We start from the raw sequence: 26,511 nt of genomic DNA, 5'->3' as shown, positions 1-26,511 counted from the left end.
CCTGTGGGGCAATTCTGTTGTGTGCTGTTCCCACGTCTTGGATAACATTTCCCCAATGGACAATCCCTTCAAGAATGTTCATTTTTTTTCTTTCTACATTTCATTTTTTTATGAGGAATTAATGATTTGCCAACTACTAATTCAGGACATGAAAAGTCTTCAACCTCTAACAATCCTTACATTTTATCTTATTTCAAGAAGACAGAGAGAGGTTCAATCTCCATTTTTTTTGGAAACTTATAATATGTAAATTCATCAAAATGTTTGTCTGTACAATTTCAATTAATTAACAATCTATTAATTTTTTTTTCAAAAATTAAGGGAGGTTAATTTATTGTTTAAAGGTTATCAGTGTAATTAACAGTTAAAGGACATTAACGTAGGGATTGAAAAAATTAAACACGTGTGTAGAATTTCAAATTAATTAATAATGTTTTGATATGTTTAATGGTCTTATATTACTGAGAAGTGAAGACTAATGATAATTTAAATATACATTTCTCTTATATTAAACGCTCCAAATTGATGTTTGACTTAAAGATGTTATTCCAAATAAATTTGAATATTAATGTTGTCTATTAGAATGAAAAAATATTCTGAAAATGAAATTATTCTCTTTAAATCAAGTTGAATTTACATCTCACATTAAATGTTTTTGTTTTTTCTGAAATGTAGTGTACTCAAGTTATCTCTCTAAATTAGCTAGAGAAACGATTGTTAAAACAAATATAGTGGGATTATTTAAATAAAAATATTTTTAGTTGGTATTTTTTTTCTTCCAAACATTTATTATATAATTAAAAAAGGGACTTATATAATTCGTTTATTATTGTCACTTATCTCTATTTTATAATATTAGGACATAGAGATAAAATAATTAAATGTTCAAAATATCCATACATGTTTATGGATAAAAATTCATATCGTTTACTTTATAAAAAAAATTATCGTAAGAAAAGGATATTAAATTAGTTGAAATAATTATTATCATATGGCATGACGAGATATATATTAAATTATTACCAAATGGCAATAAGTACAGTTTTGAAAATTTCAAAGTAATAAAAAATTTAAACAATCAAGTTAAATGAAATCTTGTTTATAAAATTAAGAATATTCTTGTAGATTCAATCATCAATATATTTTTAAGATAATAATAAAAGATATGTCGAAATAAACGTTTCAAAAGTACTATATTATATAATACTGAGGGACACTGGTGCGACACAAACATTTCGATACGCATAATTTTTAAAATGTAAAACACTAAGACACAAATATATATATTATATAATTATGAATTATATAAATTGATAATATAAAGATTTACGTGCACAAATATATTTTAGTTTTTTTGACTGAAAAAATGTTTTCATTGCTGGTTCAAAAGAATTTGTTCTTATTTTTATAATCACAATACAAATTTATATAATAAGTTTAAATTTTTAAAAAATTAATGTATTTTTTTTTTAAATTATGTTCAAACGGTGCTAAAATAGTCAGAGATCTAACAAATATTTTTTAAATTAAACACTTCACCAATACGTATCATATGAGTGGTGGTGTCCAATACGACATATCATTTATGGGACGTGCCTCGTAAGTATGGTATATAAAAGAAAAAAAATGAAATATTATTTTTTATAAAATTAAATAATGGATGAGTTATTTATCATCCAACAAGAAAGAAGAATAATATTTAAGGAGGATAATTTTTTAACATTTTTTGTTATATTAGATGGTGTGCGCCTCTCCATCCGCCACGTGTATGGCCTCTGTTCCTCGCAATTATTAATTGAAAAATAAAAAATTAAAAGAAAAATGAGTAGATAAGTAAAACTCACTCACTGGTTCACTTTCTCTGCATCAATGGAAGTGGGAATGTCTCTGAACGCGCTCCTTCGTCTTCCTCCCACGAATTCACGCTTCCTCCACAACGACGACGTTCCGGTGAGACACTCTCTGGTTTCGAACCGGAGGCAGCACCGGAGTTTGAAGGCTCCGCCGCGTCACGTGTTTGTGGTTGAAGCCAAGGGCAAAAAGGGAATGATGTCTCGTCAGTTTCAGCGTTCTGCTCCTCCTCCTCTACCCAAAATTGAAGACGATGGCAATCCCAAATTCGTCATCTTCATTCGCATGGCCAATGTAATCACTCCTTAATTAGCAATTAGTGTTAATTAAATTGCATGTTAAGTTTCTTATTCCATTCTTACCCTTCATTGCATTGCAGGTATTCCTTAATTAGCAATTAGTGTTAATTAAACTGCATGTTAAGTTTCTTATTCCTTTATTGCCCTTCGTTGCATTGCAGGTATACCTTTGGTACCCTCTTAGCATTGTATCAGGTGGCACCACTGCTAAAATCATGGTTGCAGCTAAGGATAATTTTCTCGGCAAGTATATCTACAAAGACACCCTTGATAGAAATCTCGCCGCTGTTATCTACAAAGTAAGCTTTTTTTCTCCACATTTTCTAAACTTGTTTATGCATGTGAAAAAGGGGAAAAGGGGCATTCCGAGAATTGAACTCGGGACCTCTCGCACCCTAAGCGAGAATCATACCACTAGACCAAATGCCCACCTTGAAGAAATTAAATTTTCATAACAACATGAACAATTTTTGTATTGGAATAGGAAATTTTTTGATTGATGGATTTAGAAATAAATATATATAATAAAAGATAAATTTGTAATTAAATGAAAAATATTAAAATAATAGTATTGAAAGAGTGGTATAAAAAGTTTGGGTTGCCAATGTATCAGGAAATGATAGTTTGAGAACTGTATACAACATTGGAATATGTTATGCCTCATGATGCTTGGGTTGTCTATGGGAGATTGGAAAAATTGAGAGTTGGGTGGGGTGTGTTCTTAAACAATTGATGTTTGTTGAGTACTTTATAGCCACGTTTGGGTATTTTTTTCAACAAGGATTTGTCATTCATGGGCTGATGAGCATGATCCTGAAGCTTACTAATGCTAAAATTAGCTAAAACAAAGTTGATTTTGTTAAATTTCAGTGTAAAACTCGTTGAAATGAATTAAAAAGTGTTCATAGTACGGTCATAATAATCTACTTTCATATGTCCAAATAACTGGAGATCTTAGGTAATTGCTAATTACTATATTGGACTGTGTGTGCTTTCTTAATTTTCTCATTGTCCTGTTTCTACTGCTTACTGTTTTTCTTCAATTCAAAGGATGAGAAGGAAGTACAGAAATCTGCATTCAAACAATACCGTGTATTGCGTACAGCTACTGATTTCAGATACGGCTACAAACTTGTTGTAATGCTCTTATACTTTCTTCAATGCCATAACTCAATAAATGTTTCAACTCCAATTTCACTTTTTTCGACATTGAAATTTTATGCATTACGGTAGTTAGAATTCCCTCATTTTCTGTATGGTGAATTTGCAGGAGAATACCAATATAAGAGCTGCACTTTCTACCAGTGATGTTATTGAGGTAACATTCTTGACATGTTCCTCCGTTGTTGTCATCATAATATTTTTGAAGTTTCATACAGAACTTTAAACCTCACGGTGTTAGAGATGTGTAATACAAGAAAGTCTGGTAGTTTACACAAATTTTATTTTTAATCTTGCAGGAAAATATCATTTTCTTAATCATTGAACTTTTTAAATTTTTGAAGCTCGACAATAGTCCATATCATAAAATGTATACTTTCTATCCCAGCATTACAAAGGAATATTTGTGAGATTTTCCCACTAATATATTGTTATGTTTGCATTGCCAAATTGAAGCTCCCCACACAAGATAAGCTAAAAACCGTGCTTGATAAAGTGAAAGACTTTTTTGGTGATGCAAAGGAATCTTTTGGAAAGATAACATCATTGGGCACTACTGCAACGGAGGAGTCAGAGGAAGACACAACAGAAAAAACCAAGTGAGTTTTACATCTTATTGCCTGAAGAAAAACTCTGAACTTGTATTATGTGGGAATTTCATCATATTTTCTTATTTTCTTCTACATTGACCTCCACTTCATGTTAACATTTAATGGAGTTTATCTGATCCTATGAATTTCTCTGAATATTATTCAGCTAACATGGACATGGTAGGTTTCGCAAATTTCTGATGGTTTAGATTATTTTCTTGACGATGGCAGGGTTAAAGGATGAAACTATAGCTGGAAAAGATTTGCTTGAATATTTATGAGGAGCCTGTGACCCTTTGAACTCAGAATGCTCAATTCTGTTTGTGGATTGGCTGGAGAGGAAGCTTCTGTGCACAACAATGCAACTCAAGGTTTTGTTCTGGGATCTGTAACCATCAAAATTATTTTATGTTCTGCAGAGTGAATACAACCTTTGCGATTGATCACTCGTGTATGTTATAATCCATGATGCATTGGAATAGATAACATGTAGGATGAGCATGTGATGGTACCCTTATCAGTTCGAGAGATTCCTGGAACTGTTGTACAAATTACGGGTTTTAATATCTATGCATGACAGAAATTCATTAAATTACTCAGATTGCACTGTCAACTCGTACTCGTGGGTATAATTATATATTATAGGTGATTCGATAATTGGTCGATGTGGTCTCATAAGTCCAGCGGGTGATCTGATATGTTGAAGGATATACTTGAAATAACTCTGATACCATATTAAGAAGTGAACATTAAGCCTAATTTAACATCATAAAATCGATTTATAACGTAAAATTTATACTCACTTATATATTTTGAAATGTTTTAATCATTAAATTTTAAAAACGAGTAATTTACATAAGCTTAATTTGCCTTCTTCGCATGTTAACAGAATGGTGAAATCGTGTATTCTATGCAGCCACTTTTTTTTGTTGGTAAATAATGAGTTAAGATTTTAAACTAAGGATTTTTTTTTAAAAAAAAATCATATTAAATAGCATGTTCTATCACATGAAAAATTGTATAAAATTAATAAAGTATAAAACAAAATTAATGAAAATTTTATTAAAATAAATTATAAGTTATTTAAATTGAAATATAGCATCCATAATGTATTCATTAAAAATGGTATATTAAGATTGCAGTTTTAAAAATTACTTTAAATTTAAATTAATATGAAGTAATGGTAATAAAAAAGAAAAAACTTAATAATTAAAGGTAAATTTAGTAATATAGTGAAAAAACAAATTCTAAGAACATTTCATTTAAGAACGAATAGTGAGGTTTATTTAGTTATACGATTATGTAAAGATATCCATTTGATATTATATTTTAATTGAATAATTTTATTTTTTAATAAAAAATAATTGTCTATTTTCAATAATATAAATAATTAACTAAATAACTTTTATTTTAATATAAAAAATTATATATATATATAAACTGCATTTTTTTTAATTAATTATCCACAAAAATAATAAAATTATACATATTTAAAAAGTGAATACATAGAAATACATGTATTTCGTTAATAATTATAATATGGATTAATTTAATGTGAAATAAAGCTTCTGAATCTTAAAAAAGAATATGCTAAAAAATGAATCCTTGTAGATGTGATTGAGATAGGTAGATGAAATTTATAGCAGAAAAAGCAGAGAAGTTTTATTCAGTGCACCGGCTCTTGCAGTTTGTGGTTTAAAATATGTGAATCTTATTACATGAAAAGAACTTCAAATTCAAGCACCTCATTTGTGGAAAATCATTATCACCATTATGGTTGAATCTTATGTGCCACTCATGTATTTCTGTTTCCTGTAAAATTGTCCATAAACACTTAATCAGAACAAAAATTAGAAAAAAGGTATTTTTTTTATAAATTAAAATCAGTTTTTCAGATTAGCATCTAGCTTTGTAATGATTATTTTATACAGAAATTAATTTAAATAATACATAAGTTTTAATATCTTGAAAATGAGAGAATCTAAAACTATAAGAAAAATTTAAAAATCTATATTTTTTTATCATATGTTTTTGTATATTAATAATCCGAATTTCTTAATTTCACTTTGAATAACCACCACTATATATATATATATATATATATATATATATATATATATAAATATAAGTCTCATTAATTTTCTGACTGAATATTTGGATTAATATTTGTCAATTTCAGCTAAGACAGTGACTTTGAGGAGGTATCTTGAGTCGAATGTAACCAGACACATATAAATCCGCGATTGACATGGATATGCAACATCAAGGGCTCTCATTTACCACAAAATGTGGTGAAAAAGCTTATCCAACAACTTAGAATCTTCAGTGCCTCCATCTACATATACTATCTATACGGAGATATGTATAATTTTTAAAATGTAAGATACGGAAACAGGAATTAATTCATCAAGTTGATGATAAAATCCATGGACGTTCCAGTGGACATTATGCACTAACATAGATCTATAGATTTTTTTTATAGCTGGTTTAAAAAGATTTATTCTTTATTTATATAATCATATTAAAAATTTATATAATAAAATTAAAATTTTAAAAAATTAATATATTTTTTTTTTAAATTGTATTAGAAGAACTATGCTAGATTTATCAAAATTTTAACAATATTTATTGAATTAGACACTTCATTAATACATGTTCTACGAGTATCGTGTCTGATACGTGTCTATGACACAGACAAATCATTTAAAAGATGTGTCTCTGAATCTCATAGCTATATATGTCTGGTCCTGGAAAATTCTGGAAAACAAAAGAATACTCGAATTCAGTACTCGTTTCTCACGACCCCACCCATGATGTAGTGTTTTCCAGAACTCTCTACACCTCCTTCTTCTCCAAATTTCTGTTCTATATATTTCAAAAAGCCCTACCTTCTCCACATACACACACCACTTCATCAAAATAACTTACGTTAACAACCTTAACTTTTCTCTTCTGTTCTGTCTCAAAAGACACAAGAGTGTTCAGAAATGGCACACGCTTTGTCCTCTAATGTGGCTCTTAACCTTCCAACATCAAGGTATCTTGAGCAGTGGAGAGGAAGGGAGATGAAGGGAGTGAAAGTGATGATGGTGATGGGGGATGCAAGAGAAAAGCTTGAGCACATCCCAAAACCCAACAAGCACCACCACCATCCTCTCCCCAAAAACAAACTTCCCCCTGCACCACCAATAGGTAATCTACCTCAATCCCTATTCTTACAACTCCCAATTTTTTTCTCAACATTTACTTTAGCAACACTGCAATCAAAAAATTCAGTAACATCCACCTAAAATTTCAAATTTTGATTAGAAAATCAATACATGGTATATGTGATGATTATATGTTTAGATGCTAAGTCCAATTTCCTTCAAACAATTTTTTTATGCTTTTTTGGGTTTGTGACTTAAATTATTACTTCGTCTAAACCTATGAGATTCACGTCTTTTAAATGGTGTGTCTACGAGATTCAGACACGTCTCTTAAATGGTGTGTCTACGAGATTTGCACACGTCTTTTAAATGGTGTGTTTATGAGATTAAGACACATCTCTTAAATGGTGTGTCCGCGAGATTCAGACACGTCTCTTAACTGGTATGATTGTATGTCGGTGTTAAATGATATGTTTGTGTTAGGCACATGTATCAGACACTCATAAAACATGTAACGTATCGATGAAGTGTCTAATTCAAACAATATTAGTTAGATTTTTTATAATTTTAGAACGATTCTAACACAATTTTAAAAAAGAAAAATACAATAATTTTATAAAAATTCAAATTTATTGCATAAATTTTTATTATTATTACAAAAATAAATAACAAATCTTTTTGAATTGATAATGAAAAACATTTTTTTATTAAAAAAATTGAAACATACATGAATACTTAAGTAATATAGATCCGTGTATCAATATTCTACATTTAAGTAATATAGATCCGTGTATCAATATTCTACATTTTAAAAATGATATGTATCTCCGTTTTTTATCCATGTTAATCAGTGGAAGTGTTTTGCTACATAAGTGCAAACTGAATTACCCATTTTTTTTTTCTTTAGATAGCACTAATTTTGATGTGCATGTATTCATTCAATTAACAAGTGAAATTGCACAAAAGCAGGGTTGTGGGATCGGTTTCCTACAGCAAGGACAATGCAAGAGATGATGGAGACAATGGAGAGGATGATGGAGGACCCTTTTGCCTTTAGCACACTTGAGTGGCCTTCATCACCCTTGCCAAGTGAGGGTGTGGGAGGGTATAGGAGAAAGGGAAGGGCACCATGGGAAGTGAAAGAGGGAGAGAGTGAATACAAGATGAGGTTTGACATGCCTGGTATGAACAAAGAGGATGTGAAAGTTTGGGTGGAGGAGAAGATGCTAGTGGTCAAAGCAGAAAAGGCACCAAAGAAGAATGAGATGATGCAACAGAAGCAGCAAGAAGAGGAAGAGGAATGGTCTGCAAAGAGTTATGGCAGATATAGCAGTAGGATTGCTTTGCCAGATAATGTGCAGTTTGAGAATATTAAGGCTGAGGTTAAGGATGGTGTGCTCTACATAGCCATTCCCAAGGCTACTAGTTACTCCAACATTCTAGATATCAAAGTTCAATGATTCATCTTCTTTTTGTGTTCTTTTGCTTGTTTGATGCATAGCTTTTCCTTAGTTAACTATGTAGATATCTATTTTTAAGAAAGTTAGTATTCACTACACTTTTTAGTTCATTTCTCTTTTTAAGGGTCTTTCGTTGAATGGGAACAAAATAGTCTAAAATATAGAGTAATTTTGATCCTTGAACTAGTTTTTGTGTTAAAGTATGCCAAAATTTGAAAAAAATATTAACTTTTTGTTATGATGTTAGATTTGAACATGTCGACACATATATGATACCGATATGTGTATAACACTTATAAAATACGTATTCGTGAAATAAGGATCAAATTATAAAAAACATATTTTTATTAAAAAAATTGAAAGATATTTATGCACATAAATTTTTATTGTTAATTTATATAATTCATAATTATATGATATATAGATTTGTGTTTTTATGAGTTTCCATGTCTTATATTTTAGAAATTTATTTTTGTGTTTATGCTTGTGTTCGTATATTATATGTGTTTGTATCAATTTTTATGTTACATATGTTGTGATTGGTGAACCAAGATAAATAAGTTTACACTAATATGATTGGACACTTAAAATTAAGGTAAGAAGTGTTGTTGCAATTTGAATGACTTTACTTGTAACATTTCCTAACTATTTATAGGACATGCATCCCTTGTAATTTGAAAAATAACTATATGGTGATACAATTATTTGAACTAGTTACCAAGATAAGTTTTATTCTTTTTCATCAAATGGTTTCCTATAACACACCTTCATCAAATGGTTTCCTATAACACACCTTCAAAAAATTGTATGTTTTAAGCTAGATTGAGACAATTTTTTTTTTATTTAATTCATTGTCTTATAAGATTCATTATTTAAATCAGAGAATAAAAAGTATAAGAAGACTAAATTAAGCTGATTTCTTAATTAATGATCATATATTAACACAATTATTATATATATATATATATATATATATATATATATATATATATACCTTTCACAAAAACTACCTATCTATAACAAAGTCTTGTGCAACTTAAACTCTAGTTTAGGTAGTTAAATACTTCATGGTTAATAAGTGTAAGTTGGGTTTTTGTCTTATTCTTGATCCTTTTGACCACTCTAATTTTTCATTTTTCATTCACTTTATTCATGGCAGATATGATCCTGTTCTATTATCTTAAATCTACTAGATTAATAAACTTCATTCTGTTTTAAAGTAAACAATTATATGACCAAATTTTAATGTTCAGTTTTATAATCAGAAAAAATATTAGTTGTTATTGTGTTAACAGCGACTCCAACCTGTAATCTACATTTCTAATTTTAGAGCTTCATTTAATTTGGAATGAATATTTTTTTTTTGTTATGTTAATTAGAAAATATTAATAAATAAAGTGTTTGAATCTCAAATCTATTGAGATAGACTAATTATAATCAAAAGTGATTTAGAACTAAAACTTCATCATATTTTAATACTTAAAAGGAGAATTGAAGAGTTAAAAGAGAAAGATGTATTTAAATTGTCCTACACTTTTACTTCTAAGTGATGTGAGACTATTAGGCATAATAGAACAAACGCCATATTCGAGGGCTAGGATATGACCAACTTTTTTCACGTATAAATAGAAACGGAACGAACATTTCCTCATGAGAGTCACATTTATTAAAACCTTAATTACTAAATTTTTCCTTAATTTTACATCAAAGGATGTTAAGCATTTGAAGTTTCTTCAAGTGCATAAAAGTGATACATCGTGTACTATCCTGTACTGAAAGACACAAAGTGAAAGATTGGTTTATATTAATTAACTCACAATCATGGATTTAAACCATCTATAATTACCATTTATAGAGCTAGAGCTGGTGTGGAAAAGCAACTAATCTAGGTTATCGAGAAACTCGACTTTTGATATTTGATAACCAAATCAATTACTAATAGTCGGTTATCAAATATCATGAAATATAATTCAATTAATCAATAACTTACTCACTTTTACTTTTTTATTTTAAAGCTCTTATTGATTTGAGCGTCGAAAAAAATCTTTTGCTAAATTATCACTCGATTTTTAATCATAAAACTCGATAACTCTATTAAAAAAAAATAAGTTCCTTCACACAATTCAAGCATATTGAACGATTTCAACTCATTCTAGTAAGAATATAAATATTTGTTTATTTTTTTTTCATGTGACTCATTACATCTTATCATGATCCAATATTGACATGATTTTAAAGTTTACATGATTTATTCAAACTCCTCTCTATCCTAATATATTTCATAAAATGTTATATTCCAAATTGTTATTCACCAAAAATTATTATGTGATATTTTTTTTCTACATTAGAAACATAATAATCAATATATTTTCATTTGTTAATTTATCTATTTCCTTTTATTATCTTTGCAATATCTTTTTTACTTTCATTTTCTTGACTCTTCAAATGATTAAAATTGTTTTAATTTTTCCAAACTCCTAAATATGAAAAGAGTTGTATATTTCCTTAAACTTTAATTTTTTAATAAATCATACAAGTATTTACTTACTTACTTTCATCTTTAATGGAAAGAGAGAACTATATACATTAATAGATTACAATTATATACATTATATTTAAATTCATGCATTGATATAATGTAAATATACACAGTGGTGTACTTAGCCTAAATTTGAAATTTAATTTTATAGTTATTTTTTTCCTAAACCTGTAACAATAAGTAACTAGAAATACATGAACATTTAATAAATAAAAAACATATATTTTATAACAAGTATACCATAAACAGATACAAAATCTAAAAGAATATAGTGTAAATAATTATGATTTTCACTTAATTCATTATGATATCTCAATATAAAAGGATTGAAAATGTCCATAATTTGAATTTATTCTCAAAAAGGTATTTGAACAAAAAATCCATGTGCCATAAAAGAAAAAAATGTACATAACAAACACATCATTTTATTAACAAATAAAGAATTGACATCTTCATATTATTTTCCAACATTAGGGAAAGAAACAGAGAAAAAGAAATACATATAAGATAATATGATGTGCTAAATAATATATAATATAATAATATTATTTGGGAAGAAAAATGCTCATGATTATTATTGTAAAACAACTTTGTTGATAATTTCTTAGAAGATAATATTTTTTATATATAATAATGACATTAAAGTTAGAATATGTTAGTGATTGTTAAAAGAATAGAAATAAGAAATAAGAAATCAATAGATATTTTTTATTTAAAAATAATAAAATCACACTAAATAATAACGACATTAAAACTTTGTAAATAAAAGACATTAAATATTCCAACTAGAAATAGAAATAATTAGTTACCATTATCTTTAAAACTTTATAACATGTTGTTGGGTTGGCATAGATGGAACAATAATAATTGCAGAAATGTCCGTTAGATTTGTCCCACTTTTTATTTTTTTACCTTTTTAATTTAATTTCAAACTATTATGTATAAAAAGTTGTTTGACTTTCAATTTTCAAATGATTATTTTACAATTTATTTCATAATATAATTTTTCTACAAGCACACTTATCAAACTCATACAATTGAAGTTTTCTTCAAGCAAGAAATATTAATACTGTACTTTTTAAATATTTTATAGAAATTAAATCCATTTTGTTTAACGAATCTGGGTTTTTATGAATTTTAAAAAAATCAAAATAATATTTAAAACAAACGTATATTACCTAAAAACTGAGCTGAAAAAGAAATTATACTTGGATTTTCAATATGTGAAAAACTGAGAGAAATAACTGTTAGATTCTTCTTTAACACACTCTTAAATATTCAATTCAGTAATAATAATAACAATAATAATATTTGGAATAACAATAATAATAATAATTATATTTGGAATGTTAATCAAAGAAGATAAGAAAATGTAACGGGCAAAACTGAACAATAAAATAAAAATTAAGAAAACTAGACGTTAGGGAAAAAGAAGATTAGAACAAAATAATGATGTGATGCAAAATATTGGGGCAAATTATCAGTGGGGCCCACCCTAAAATAAAATTGAAACCAGTTTTATCAAATTAATATTTTATTATGAATATAATATTTTATTTAATTAAAGAAATTTTATTGTTTATGTTAGGTTAGAAGAATCAGCAAGTATCAACGACGTCGTGTCCAAACCTCAACGTTACTCAAAGAAAAAGGAATTTTTTTTATTTATTTTTAATTGTTTTTTTCTCGAAATGCAATTCAGAAATTATATTTATTGGACCGTTTAATCTCTGATTCACATTAATTTCTGAAGCGACACACTTCGGATTTTCACTCTCTGAATGTGGTTACAGAGATAGCAAAAAAAAGAGGCGTAGTTTTTTTTTTTGTTGTTGAGTGAGGTTTTTGTTTTGCGTCATGGGTGAACCATCGGCGTGTCTCGTTCGATCCTTCTCCAGTCCCGCAGACACTCGTTACGAGGTGAGTTTTTGTTTCGTGAAATGAACTTTCGCACGTTTCTGTTTTGTTTTTTTTTGTTGTTGTTGTTTTTGATGTTGTTGTTGTTTGGTTAGTTCCTGATAAATGGTGGTGTGCTATGTTTGGTTTTGGTTTTCGTTGTTGAGAGGTTGGAGTGTCTGTAACTGCATTGTTGTTTCGATTTTGGATTTTAGATTGCGTTTTCTGCTGCAACTTAACTGTGTTGTTAAAGCGTTTGTATAATTGCACCAAACACTGAGCTCAGGAACTTATCGCATTTTCAAAAAAACAAAAAAAATCATTTCAATTATCCGTTTATGGCTTCTGCCTTTGCCAAAGTTCTGAAAATTTCTATCATTCAGTCTCACGTTGTTTTTGTCGAGGAAAGGAACCATCCATGGGTTTCGATGTCAATGGTAAATTCACCAATGTTGTTGTTCTGTTGTGGATGCAATTACAATTTTGCAGTTTCCTGTGATGTGTTGAGTCTGGTGATTTGTGATATGCATGTTGGTGTTTATTGTTTTGTTTTTGTGATTTTAGGGTAACCCTGTCCGTTCGCTTGGAGAATCTATCTCCTTTGGGAGGTTTATGAATGAAAACTTGGATTGGGAGAAATGGTCAACATTCACTCAAAATCGCTATGTTGAAGAAGCTGAGAGATATTCCAAGCCGGGTTCTGTGGCCGCGAAGAAAGCCTACTTTGAGGCTCATTACAAGAGGAAGGCTGCGGAGAGAGCCGCTGCATTGGTTCAAGAAGCAAATGCAAATCATCAGGCTAATGGAACTTCTGAGTTGGAAGCTCAGCAAAGAAACTATGGTGATTCATCCTCTGAGACGAGTTCAAATGTGCAAAATGTTGTAGCCGCCAATGAACAGCCGGATGAAGAAACTGTTAATTACCAAGTTGGTGAATGTGCTGATAGAGACCAACGAAAATGTGATGCTGGACAAAGTGATTTAGACATTTCTAATGTAGAAGGAGTAGTGGATGTGTCACATCCTCACGTTCATACAAATATTAATTTGGGAAGTTTCACGTCCATTGATGATTCGAACCAGTTTGATCATGTTGAAGACAATACGAATACTGGCCCTGTAGAAGAGAAGATGCTTGATCATGTAAATTTATCCTTTCCTTCTGTGTTTGCATTTTATTCCTTTTGTTTCTTCTGATGAGTAAATTTCTAACTGTGTTGTCTGTTCACATTTATCATACTGATGCTGCAGAGCGCTGCTGGTCCCGAAGTTTTGGCTTTGCCCTTCGCAGAAAGAGAAGCAAATTCTTCTCCAATATTATCTACCAAAACTGTGTCTTCCAATTGTTCTCGTCATGATGAAAAGAATGCTGCTGCTACTGTGCCATCCAGAAGTGGAATAAACAGAGGTCCGAAAGGCAAGAAGTCTGTTGGAGACTTTGTTGAGAAGAATAAACTAACTGCGCAGTCACTCCACATGTCAATCAATCTTCCATCTGGTACTGGTGAAACACGCAAAAGAGCTGCTGTATCTACTCAGTCCAGAAATGGTGTAAACAATTTTTCAACGAATAAGAAGTCAGTTGGAGGCTTGGTTGAGAAGAAACGAATTGATGCACCATTACTCAAAATGTCAATCAATCTCCCATCAGGTGCTGGTATGCCAAGCAACACAGCTACTAAACCCAGAAATGGAACAAACTTTGTCTCAAAGATTATGAAGTCTGTTGGAAACTCAGTGGCAAAGAGACCAACCACAAGGTCGCTCCACATGTCAATCAATCTGCCTTCTGGTGCAGCTGAACCAAGTAAATCAGCTTCAGTGTTTGAGAAGAACAGAATTAAAAAAGTTCATTCTAATTTGCCCAAAAATAATCCAGTGGTATTGGGGGCTTCGACTGAGGTATTAACCTATCCCCACCTTTTGTTCGTACCTACATTTGCATCAGTGTTTTCTGTGTAAATACGTGTCATTTGAAATGGTACTCTTGTTGCTAAAGATTTTTTCCCCTTCTTTAGGTATCTCGTGGTTTGCTAGATCAAGGTTCTGCAAATCTCCCTTCCCAGAGAAGGTATTTTGTCTTCTGTGCCTTCTCTTTTTAGGTTATGTATGCTCAAATATCTTCCTTGTGAGCTATGGCTTCAGTTGTGTGCATCATTAGAAATTTTCATTAACATGATCAGATTTGTCTGTGTCAGGACTGAAAGATTACTTAACAAGTCTGTATCTGGAGATGTTACAGTGAATGCACAGCCTTCCTCCTCCATTTCCTTTGGGTAAGAACATATTAACTAACTAGTTGTTAATGCTTTTCTAATGTAGGTTGCTATGTAAAATGAACCACTTTTTTCTGCTCCGAATAGGAGCTACAACTTTTCTAAGAAGTTTTCTTTCAGTATTTGAAATTCAAAATCATACTTTCAAACATGCTTAAAATATGTGGTCTCATTTATGCGGCTTTTTTTGTGTTATTGCATAAATGTGCGAACAGCTGCCCGAAATCTTCAAGCACCAAGAAAAGCAATTTCCAATCAGCTACCATATCTTTGCCTTTTAAATTCAGAAGTGAAGAAAGAGCTGTTAAACGCAGAGAGGCAAGTTCTTTTCCTTGTCCCACATTAGTTGTGAAATTTATGGATGAGCTGTAGGTCTTACTGGCTTTCCCATTTTCTTATTTCAGTTCTTGCAGAGGATGGATGAAACTAAATCCAAGGAAGAAGAGAAAGTGAAGTTGCAAAGGACTCTCAAGGTGAATAATTTTATAATAATGATTCTACCGTTGCACATGATTTACCTTGTTTATAAGCAAAAACTATTGGTGGCCCGTAGAGCCAATAATAACTGTTGGAAAAATGTCATAAAGCTGGAATCACCGAATTTGATCTGATATATAAGCAGTAAATGCATAAATCTATGTTCCTTTTTCTTTTCTGCTGATTGCCCTGAGTGGCACTTCGATTTAGGAATAAAGGAGAGTTATTCAAGACTCCAGACGTGGCTTCTTAATTCGTTTTCAGCTGTTCTTTATTACTCAATAAAAAGGTTATTCAACATCTTTAATTTGACGTTGATGCAGGGTAAAACAGAGCTTGATCACAAGAAGCTGGGGCAGAGCAATGGTTCTATATCCAAACTAAATGAGGACAAGCTTGGGGGATCACATTCACCAAGCAATCAGATTAGAAAGGTATACTTGCTCATTACTTCTGATGTTGAAAATAACCATTGACTAAATGCTAGATGACAACAGCCATAAATGCCCTTTTGTCGATCCATCTGGATGCCTTTTTTAGTGGCTTAGCCATGAGTCCTTGTTTGTGGCTTTTTGATTTATATTGTAAAGGATGTTGCTTGTCAATCAGTTCTGTTCATCTTGCAAATTCTTTATGACCATCCCACAAAATCTGTCAACCATCAATCTCTGTCGGTTCATTCTTTCCTACCTGGAGATGCTTTCAACTTGTGATCTATAATATAGTACTTGCAATTTTTTTATTCTGGGTGATTTGTTCAACTTGTAATATACAATAACTTTATTTGCTTATTCCTTTTCAGACCTCACTTACACTGCCCCGGTCACCAAAACTTATGAGGAAAGCACATTCTAGTTCTAGCACAGTCCAGGACAAAAGCTTAGGAAATTCATGGAAGTCCCGTATCAGCAGCACAAATAATTCCAAACGTACGACTGAAAAAATTAACCGAACTACAAGACCATTAAATTCATTATCGAGTACCACAGGAGAAAATGCTTCACCAAATATTCAGCATTAACAACAAAAGGAGTACCTGACCGAGCTTGTGACTTGAAGAAAAACCTGTCAGTCAAACTGAAACCACTTGTATTCTGATAGTCTCGTGTTCATATTGTTAAACAGTGATCATAGTTTAATTGTAAGAGGATAATTAGGAGAGATCATGTCCCGATGGAAGATTTTGTAGTTTTTTCTCTCTCTCTTTTGTTAGTTATATCTAGGATACATTAAATTTTGACATAGGAGATAGCCAAGTTTGTAAAAAAATAGGTTTAGGCTTTACATTAAGGTAAATACGACATGTATTACCTTTAGTCTCATATAACTGTGATTCGTCACTTTGTTACAAACCATTCAAATATTAAATTTTGAGGACATGAAAATATTTTTCTGTGAACGCGTGTTTGAGGAATTGTTGTCCCCGTACATAAAAGATTCATTTTTTGCCCCCATAGACGAAAAGGTAGTACTTCCAACTAAAAAGGAAAGACTTGTTCAATTTTTACAGAACAATGGCTTAGAACATTTAGTACCCTTGTTACTGTTGAGAAGTCACTTTAAGCTTCTCTGTCCAAACATATTCTGCTCTTTGATTGGTTCTAAAACCATTCTTCCAACCAATCACTTTAATTTTCAGCCGGTACAAGCGTATGATTAACATATAAAAAGTACATCATTAGAAACAAGAAAGTACACAAGAGGCAATCTGTTATTTACATTTTACACTACAGTATGCAATTAAACTACTCCTGTTTCACACATTTCTTTTAAAAAAATGTTGACATCTTCTATACACATTCTTTTGATTACGTTATTGTTGTTAAGTTTTATTCCAGACTTACTAAATAATTTGAGTCCATCAAATTCATTCATTCAATAATGTGTTCAGAGACATCTGTCAAATAATGCAGGTTGAAATTTATCTATTTTTACCTTAAGCAAGGATAAAATAAGATGGAAGCAAGCTTATTAGTAACCTCAATACTTGTCAGTACTCGTTTTTTTACATACTGCAATATATCCAAATCCTCTATGATCGGAAAAAGAATACCCCAACCGTTGAGGTTGAAATTCTTCAATAAAGATGTAGTTGGCTACAAGAAACATTAAATTGTCCTTTCATGCTTGAATTTTGATTTTTGTTGAAGATTCAGGAAAGGCAAAGCAGTTCATCATGCTATGAATAGACCTTGATCCATAACCGAGTAATCGGATGAATCATATAGGTGACTCGGAGCTTCTGCAATAAGTCCTGGATCATAATATTCTGGCATTCCTATATTCTGCAGACCAAAGTTCATGTTATAACATTCACCTTGTAGCCAATGGAAATGCAAGTCCTCATCCAAAGGTGCAGAAGCTCCCAAAAGAAGGTTTCTTTGGTAAATTTCCAGATCAGAAATGCAACTGAGATTGTTATATCCATGTGCTTTCAATCCTGAATTTGTAGTTGAACTGGCTAAAGATTGAGCATTCATAACAAGACTTCCCGGTTGAATTGGAAAGGTGTCAACTGCATTCCCTATTGAATTCACAGAACTGGATTGATCATTCTTGAAATCTGAAAACAAAGGTTTTGCTTCTATACAAGCAGCAACCCCTTCCTCCCTTATAGATGGAACTGAACTGATTGAAGCAACTGATTGTGATTGATCAACTTGGATGGGATGCTGCTTACCCTGTAATGGCATCTGATTGAAGCTATCTTCTAAATGCACAAGTGACTTGTGTTCTTCTTTGAGTTGCGTGTGTGGAACTTCAGTCCAAGAGTACTGTGTTGGCATGGAGCAATCAAAAGGTTGCTGAAGGCCAACCCTTGAACTCTCTCTCAAAGGCCTTCCTTTTTTTGCTATGGTGAACTGTGAAACAGTTCCCTTATCGCCTTCATGACTTTTATTTTCCACGTTCTGCAGCTGTAATGATCCATCCGAATAATTGTAGCTGTCGATTGAAACATCATTTTGTTGCTTGTTTACTGGGTTTTGAAATCCAAAACTTCCCAGATCTTTGGAAGGAAAATCTGAATGCTTCATTCCGCTGGAGGAAGATCTTCGATCGTTTTCTTTCTGAATCCTAATCAAATAAAGCCGGTATTTCTGCACAAGAAATTTTTTCATGAGGAACCCGAGTTTCAAACTCCAAACTCATGGAACATTACATAAACATATATTTTTTCTATACTATGTGTTTTGCTCTCTTGAATTTACGAGAGAATCTGCATCCAAGCTGTAATGTTCTAAGAAACATTTGTACAGGACCTACGTTTGGAGGTAATTACTTACACTCTATTGTATCAAAGTGAAGTTTTGTTATGATTCTAACTCTACTAAAAAGAAGACATGAGATGTAATCAAGCATAGTTAAAATTCTCATCTGAACGAAAGATGCTATAACTGAAGAAGTGAAATTACAGCATCACCTGCAAGTGGCTAGCAACATTCTCTCTGGTCAGCCATGGAACATTCATCAGATCTAGTATTTTCTTGGGCCCAACTTCTGCCAAACAGAAATTATTTGTTATAAATAATTTTTGTATGAAAGATATAAGATGACTACATGAACAAAAGATTATAACTGGCAGTCACACTTCAATTCATCAAGGATATGCGAGGTTATGCATATCAACAAGATTTATAGAAGTCACAGTGACATTCCAAGCAACACTTTTATACAGAACCTTGAAAGAAACTTACTATCAAATCCAATCTGATTCACAGCTTTAACAAACTTCTGATGAAGATCTACAGACCAGACTACTCTAGCTTTCTTGGTAGATGATGGATCCATACATTCTTTGTCATCGTGTTTGTTATCTGCATCTTTTCTTTTCTTTGTTGAGGTCACATCTTCTACAGCAAACAAGTTCCCCTCATCTGATAGCTCTGATCCATTTGTCATTAAGTGAATGCTCTCAAAACTCTCAAAGCTTTCAAATTCTTTAGCCTCGTGTATCCTTTTTCTATAGACATGCTGCCATATATTTCGCAGTTCTTTCATCCTTATAGGCTTAAGGAGATAATCACATGCTCCATGTTGAACACCTTTCATGACCCTGCTTGTTTCCCCATCCACAGACATCACTGAACAGCATTGTAAAGTGTGACTTGTCAGAGCGTGGAGTTTCAATCAATGTGATCAAAGGATTACAATGATATCATATAACGAAAAACTTGAATATATTATTGATAGAGAACTGACTAATCACAGGAAGATCCATCTCAAGCCCAACATGCTCAAGGAGTTTAAAACCATCCATGTCAGGCATGTTTACATCGCTGATCACTATATCATATCCATCCTTCCTTTCACGAAGCAAGTTTAGAGCATGCCTTGCCAAACAACATGTAGTCACTGAATCAAATGAAGGAAGAGAATCAGAATAAGAATGTGTGTTTACTTTCCATAATTTGCTACTTATATGAACAGAAAGGTAGAAGAAAAAATTCTTAAAATTCTTTATGAATAGGTATAGTTTACTTATGTATCATTTTTGTTAATATATGAGTTTTGATCTAGTCCCTTAATATTCCTTAATATTTTTGTATTTTTTTTAATAATATTTTTTTCATGTGATAATATATGATTGTTGTTGCTTGAAGTGTCAGCATAACTGAGATGTCAAGTTGTATAGTAATGCCTAACATGAAAGTTTTTATAAAAAATGTAGAAAAAAAGAGAAATAGAAGCACAGATAGGGGATTTGTAGGCAGTATAGATGGTGATATAACAAAAAAGCTTTGAAAGTCTCTTGTTATACAAATATTTCTCAAATTACCTAACTTAATGATCACTCTTGCATGATGAGAAAACCACAACCTGTTAGACATAAGCTCTTGCTACTATCTATGACATTTTCACTATCATATATTATGTTCTTATTGCAATCATAATCTCACTAATTCGGGTTATGCTCCCATTGGTGTTTTTATTTGCCTCATATTTAACTACATAAGCACTAAATTCTCCACCTTCCATTTCTGACAACAATTTTTTGAAACCTACCGAGGACAAATGCTCAATCCAAGTGAGTTTTAGCGATAAACAAATGTCTCACATATAAAAACATCACAGAACATGTTCAGTTTAGTTTATTCAGATTTAACTCAGTTACCTGATATATTTTTTAACAAACTATTCCAACATGCCACTGCTCGTGCACCAACCAGCTTCTCATTAATATTTTGACTTTAGTGCATGTTATCAATGGATGAGAGAGTGTGGCACGACCAACATGGCATATTATAGCTCCTAAGATACCATGAATAAACAATGCCAGAAGACCATAAATTTAGATTAGGAAGAATCAAATTCGACCAGAGAACTTCTTTATGCCCCTCTCTAGATGTTTTAATGTAAACAGACATGGCAACAAAGTACCCTCAAATAATAACTTCACAATCTGAACTTTTCTGCAGTTCAAGTTTTTGCTTCTTGGAAAATGAAAAGGACCATCCTTTAAACAGTTGAGAGATCAGTTTACCAAGTAAAAGCCAAAATCAACCCAAAATTTTAAAAAATAAATGCAAAAACATGAGTAATTAACACTGACAAACTATTTAACTGTCATCATCAGTTTTCACGCTTAACAGAAGAAATTCTGTTTCAATTTTTTTGCCATAAAAAAGCGAGCACATTCCTTAGAAACTGATCCATGACAACCATAAACCACCACACACTAAAGCTTAAAAAAGAAACTAAATCAAAACCAGGAAACTTTACATAAATCTTATAGATCTTTAGTGCATAGAATTAACTAATAGTGATAACTTAGCACATAACAAAAGTGGCAGTAAGCAAAAAGCAAAAGGAACCAACCACTCATGACTAAACAAAACCAACCTTCATAATTGCACTTCTTGAGCATCTTCTCAAGGATCTTGAGCCACGTAGGATCATCATCCACAACAAGAACTCTTAAGCCAGCAGGGAAATCACGTCGAGGGGAAGAGAAACACCCATTATCCATTTTTGGGAGAGACAAAGAGTAGGATCAGTGGTTGTGTTGGTGAGTTCAAAAAGGGTTGTGCTTGTGTTGTTGGGTTATGACAAGTTAAGAAGAGTTAAAAAATATCAAAGGAGAGAAAAAAAAGACAGAGAAAAAGAGAGAGAGAGAGAGCACCAACGAATATTGGCGCCGCACAGCTAACGGTCCCTGTGGCGTACGTTAGTATATATCCCTTTGGGTTTGTTTGTTTGGTTGGTCCTACCAACCTAGCTGCAACTTCAGTGCTACTTGTTAAACAACAAAAGTTAGTGTTATTATTATTATGGGAAGGAACTAGGAACAGTGGAACCAGTTTTTTAAGATTAATGCCGAAAGATAAGGGACACGTTGGGTGGCTTTAACAAATTTGGATATTGAAAATTCAAAAAAGAAATGTTTTTGAGACTGAAAAGTGAACTGGGTTGGGTTGGATTGTTGTGTTGGTGCATCTAGAGAAAGTGAGTGAGTGAGTGAGTGAAGGTTGTGGCTGTGAAAATGCAAAAAGGTTTGTACTATTATACCACTGATAGAACATAACCTAGGGAAAACAAACAGTGTTTCTACTTTATACTTTATACTATACTTCTGGAACCTCTCTGTTCTCTGTTTTGTTCTGTTTCCTGCATCAAAAGCTATTAAGTACTCTCATCATTACTGTTATTTGTTTTAACTCAAGTTTCTTTTTTGCTGAAAAAATATTTTAAACATTGTTTCTCTGGGCTTGGAGTATCACTTCTTTGTTTGTTCTCAATTGATTATCTTTGATTTCAATTGCTGATATCTGTAGTATTTATCAAGAGATTAAGATATTTTATTCTTTATAAAGTTACAAAATTTATAAAGTTGGATCGGGTTAGATTTAAAGTTTACTTTTTAATATAATATCAGATTCATTTAAAGTTTACCATAACAAAAGTTTGTTGGGTCTATTGGATCGTTATTAAATTACCGAGAAAACATATCAATTTTATAAAGTTGAATTAGACTTAAAGTTTACTTCTTAACATAGTATCATAATTATTTAAAACCTATCTTAACAAGAGTTTGTAAGACTGACTGGACTATTATCGGATCACAAGAAACCATACAAGTCGTTCTTAATGAAATTTCTCATGCACAGTATTTCAATATAATATTATTCTGTTTAAAAAAATCCGAGTTCAACAGTGGTTAATACCTGCTATTGATTTAAGCTTTTTGTTAGAATTAATCTCAGTAAGAATGAAAATCAGTTTCTGTTTGGGAAAAACAGAGGAATTTGTGAAGAGAAAAAGTAAGGGGACAAGAAATATAAAAAATGAAAAATGAAAACCAGCTAAGAATTCACTGAAGATGGCATCTTAATTTATTTGTGAAAATGAAAAAAAAAAAAAAAGGAAGATGGAGATTGTGAAAATTGATCTGATGAGTGACAAAATTTTGGTGGAAAGGCGCGTGGAATGCATTGAGAGACATGATGGGAAAGTTGTTGGAGGAAAGAGCAAGTGTTGGACATTCTCAATTTCATTTTAATTCCAATCAATCATCAAGATATTAATTAATCATCATTAACATTAATCTTAACATTCATATTGGTCCATACTTTAGAGAAATCATACATACAAAACAACACCAACTTATTCAAATGGACAACTACCCATGTGTTTTTATGCTAGTTCTAAAGTTCTACGATAACCAAATACAATAGAAAATAGATTTAATAGTTTTTTTTTATCTTATTTATTTATTTTCTGTATTAGGAAGGCCAAACACGTATACATTAGATTAGTCGATTTTTCGGCCATTTCGTTTCACATCTCGTATTAATTTTTAATGTTATTAAACAGATATCATATAGTAATTATATCAAAATTATGATTAATGGATAAATTAAATTTAGTTAGACCACATTAGTGTATAGCACCTAAGGTCCAAAACTAGAGTTATAAATTAAAAGTCATTTGAAAAAAAATAAAGAAACTTTATCCTAAAACCTATGACACTATTATTCTTAAAATTTACTTGAGTATCGAAGTATCATTACAAATATTCCTCACAAAATGACTAAAACTAAAAAAATGATAAAATCGAAAAGAAAACAAAAATTGAAAGAACATAACTTGAAGATAATTCATCACTACAACAACATTTTATAAAAATAAAAGTAAATAATTTCATTCTATCAAATAAATCACAACAATGTTACAATAAAAATATATAATAATAATAATAATAAATTCATATATTTCTAATATATATTACATTTATTACTTATATATTTTTATCTTGTGCAAGTGAAACTCTCCTCATCTTGTAAGACTCAACATCAATACTTATACTTTACAAAGACATAGTCTCTTATGACCCTAATAATAATTTTAAGAAAATAAAATGAAAAAAAAATAAAAAATAAAGGGAATAGTTTTGAAAAAAAGTTATATGTGCAAGTTATAAATGATGTTGGTTTCCAACGTGTGAACAATCAAATATGAATGGAGCCAAAAAAGTAACTGAATTGAACAAAGACAAAGCACAAAGGTAGAAGGACAAAACATCAGTGTCAGGTTAAAAATAAAATAAAATAAATAGAGGTTCTGTCATCTCACCATTGGTGCGTGTCTTCCACGCTCCCATAATAAATAATAACCCTTCAGAAAAAGTAACCAAAAGGGATTATTTTACCAAATTTTAATTTCACACTCATTAAGTGCACATTAAAGTTGGAAGCTTTTCTCTGTGTTAATCTTTGCTTTGCCATCTCAATTTACAAAAAGTATTTGAAGTCTTTTCTTTCATAATATTTATTTTTTAACAAAATTTTGTGGTGAAACACAAACACTTTTAAAGATAATTAATAAACCATGTTCTTAAATTAAAATTAATACACTTTAATAAAAAAAACTAATTAATTTAATGCTAAAAAAAATCCAACTTTAAAGGTATATGTTTTTCATAAATGATGTTTTGACAAGCCTAATAATTATATATAATTTTTAATGTGATGAGTTTAAATACAAATATATATAATAAAAAATATAAATGATATAAAAATATTAAAATAATAATATTATAGTTTTAAAATATAAAAAATTAGATTATAAATGTATCTCTAACTTTATACCTTTCATAGTACATGTGGAATTCAATTAGCTGAAAGGGTACAACCAAAAAAAAATCATGAGGCAAAACTCCACATGCATTCACTTTACCCACAAGAAGATAAACAAGAAATATTGATTGCTAGTGTTGATTTGAGAAATAAATAAACAAATAATGAAGAATAATTTTATGGGGTTGACAAAAGAATACTTTTTTTCTTAAATTAACATAAAATGGGGGAGATGATTTTTCTTTTTTATTTATTTTTGTTTTAGTTTCTTGACAAGTTTTAAATAGTAAATAATTTGATATTAAGAAAAATAATCAAGTGAAATGTTAATTTTTAATTAATATTGGTTTTATTGTCTTTATTCACTCATGCAAACAGATGGGGTGGAATATATTCACTTCCCCCCTCTCTTCTTTTATCTTTTATCTTTTATTCTTTTTTTTCATTTTTTTAACTTAACTTTCACCAAATTTAGAGACTAAAAATAATTAATTATTATATTGACTAAATTAGATGCTATTTTAAAGATTAAAAAAATAGTTTATAAATTAGTTTATATTATTGATAAATAGTTTCTAAATTAGTATCTAATTACATACCAAAATTTTAACTACCAATTGTTTATATTCTAAATTTGGTAGAAAAACTTTGGTAGCTAATTAAATATCAATTATAAACTATTTTTCAATAATATAAACTAATTTATAAACTAATAATTTTTTTAGTCTCTAAAACATTAACTAATTTAGTCAATTAATTATTTTTTACCTCTAAAATTAGTTTTTATTTAATGATTTAGTGTATCTATATTTTTTTTCTTCAATTTTAATTTTAAAATATTTTGATAATAATAATAATAATAATAATCAAACACCTATTTGATTTAGAAAAATATTTTATATTTTTACTTGTTTTTTATGCAACGAGAGAGTTGTGTTTGGAGAATATGCTTATGCCTAATGATTGGGCCACTTGCCAGAATCACACCCTTTGGTTGTGTAAATTGCGTAAACATAGTTTGGGCTTATTGAAGTCATTTTATTATTTCCAAAACGTAGTAATATAGCCACTTGGGCTTCATTAATAAATTTTTATTCTCTTTAATAAAAAGAAACTGGGCCAAAAAAAGTGCAAAAAATCTAAGGCTCTATTAAGGTTTTTATTTAATAGGACGATGTTTTATTATGTTTGGATTGTTTATTCATGTATGTATGTTACTTCCCATTCATTTTGGAATCAATTCTTTAGAATATAATTTTTATATTCTAAAAAATCTACTACCAAATGAAAAGAAATAACACAAGAAGCTTATAAAGTAATAGAGGCCCTTTGTATCCTTTTTATTTTTTAAAATTTGATAAAAAATTATAAATAATACTAAATAGTAAACAACAAATAATTTGTAATGTATTATTAGAGAATATAAGCGATTTAGATAAAATCATCTTGAATATATTTTTTTTACATTGTAAACTGTATCGGTTGGGACCGTACGACCAATTCGAAACCCAATATCCAGTCAAAATTGACCGAAATCATTATATCCAAGCAGGGGATTTAAGAAACTGATCAAATATCAAGCATTAAGTAGTACATTCTTAATAATATATTAAACCTTTTAATTAGACCCATTAACAAAGGGCCACGATAATTATATAAATAAATATAAATTCCAAGAGTAATGTATGTTATTATCTAGTACTAAATACACTGAATGTCGAGTACTGAAGTTTTACTTG

General features: G+C 30.4%; 4 protein-coding genes and 1 non-coding gene across 8 annotated transcripts; 3 read left to right on the top strand and 2 right to left on the bottom strand.

Moving 5' to 3' along the window:
* Positions 1–1,728: 1,728 nt before the first annotated feature.
* Positions 1,729–4,493, top strand: LOC137815218 (multidrug resistance protein). 2 transcript variants are annotated; one of them, XM_068618305.2, is made up of 6 exons: positions 1,729–2,145; positions 2,312–2,449; positions 3,201–3,287; positions 3,421–3,468; positions 3,768–3,910; positions 4,133–4,493. In XM_068618305.2, the coding sequence occupies exons 1-6, from the start codon at positions 1,870–1,872 to the stop codon at positions 4,143–4,145; spliced, it is 705 nt and encodes a 234-aa protein (XP_068474406.1). In that variant the 5' UTR covers positions 1,729–1,869; the 3' UTR covers positions 4,146–4,493. The 2 variants fall into 2 exon arrangements, with proteins under 2 accessions (XP_068474406.1, XP_090151161.1); XM_090295035.1 differs by lacking the exon at positions 4,133–4,493 and having other exon boundaries at positions 3,768–3,914.
* Positions 2,508–2,579, bottom strand: TRNAP-AGG (transfer RNA proline (anticodon AGG)). Its single transcript has one exon. It is a non-coding gene; the product is annotated as a tRNA-Pro (tRNA).
* Positions 4,494–6,613: 2,120 nt separating the features above from the next.
* On the top strand, positions 6,614–8,620 carry LOC137815219 (small heat shock protein, chloroplastic). 2 transcript variants are annotated; one of them, XM_068618307.2, is made up of 2 exons: positions 6,614–7,093; positions 8,020–8,620. In XM_068618307.2, the coding sequence occupies exons 1-2, from the start codon at positions 6,889–6,891 to the stop codon at positions 8,508–8,510; spliced, it is 696 nt and encodes a 231-aa protein (XP_068474408.1). In that variant the 5' UTR covers positions 6,614–6,888; the 3' UTR covers positions 8,511–8,620. The 2 variants fall into 2 exon arrangements, with proteins under 2 accessions (XP_068474408.1, XP_068474407.1); XM_068618306.2 differs by having other exon boundaries at positions 6,665–7,093; positions 8,017–8,620.
* Positions 8,621–12,643: 4,023 nt separating this feature from the next.
* Positions 12,644–17,097, top strand: LOC137815208 (TPX2 (targeting protein for Xklp2) protein family). Its single transcript, XM_068618293.1, has 9 exons — positions 12,644–12,969; positions 13,510–14,088; positions 14,197–14,847; positions 14,964–15,016; positions 15,144–15,221; positions 15,437–15,539; positions 15,626–15,694; positions 16,022–16,132; positions 16,501–17,097. The coding sequence occupies exons 1-9, from the start codon at positions 12,907–12,909 to the stop codon at positions 16,717–16,719; spliced, it is 1,926 nt and encodes a 641-aa protein (XP_068474394.1). The 5' UTR covers positions 12,644–12,906; the 3' UTR covers positions 16,720–17,097.
* A 548-nt stretch (positions 17,098–17,645) lies between these two features.
* LOC137815209 (two-component response regulator ARR11) lies at positions 17,646–22,175 on the bottom strand. 2 transcript variants are annotated; one of them, XM_068618294.2, is made up of 5 exons: positions 21,540–22,175; positions 19,899–20,051; positions 19,394–19,780; positions 19,120–19,196; positions 17,646–18,796 (listed from the first exon to the last, which is right to left on the bottom strand). In XM_068618294.2, the coding sequence occupies exons 1-5, from the start codon at positions 21,664–21,666 to the stop codon at positions 17,873–17,875; spliced, it is 1,668 nt and encodes a 555-aa protein (XP_068474395.1). In that variant the 5' UTR covers positions 21,667–22,175; the 3' UTR covers positions 17,646–17,872. The 2 variants fall into 2 exon arrangements, with proteins under 2 accessions (XP_068474395.1, XP_068474396.1); XM_068618295.2 differs by lacking the exon at positions 21,540–22,175 and adding an exon at positions 20,812–20,948.
* Positions 22,176–26,511: the final 4,336 nt, after the last annotated feature.

The sequence above is a fragment of the Phaseolus vulgaris genome, chromosome 1 (genome assembly GCF_051622355.1).
Source record: "Phaseolus vulgaris cultivar YP4 chromosome 1, ASM5162235v1, whole genome shotgun sequence".
Classification (NCBI taxonomy): Eukaryota; Viridiplantae; Streptophyta; class Magnoliopsida; order Fabales; family Fabaceae; genus Phaseolus; species Phaseolus vulgaris.
The sequence above is the reverse complement of the archived record's forward strand: the minus strand, read 5'-3'. Positions and strand labels throughout refer to the sequence as shown.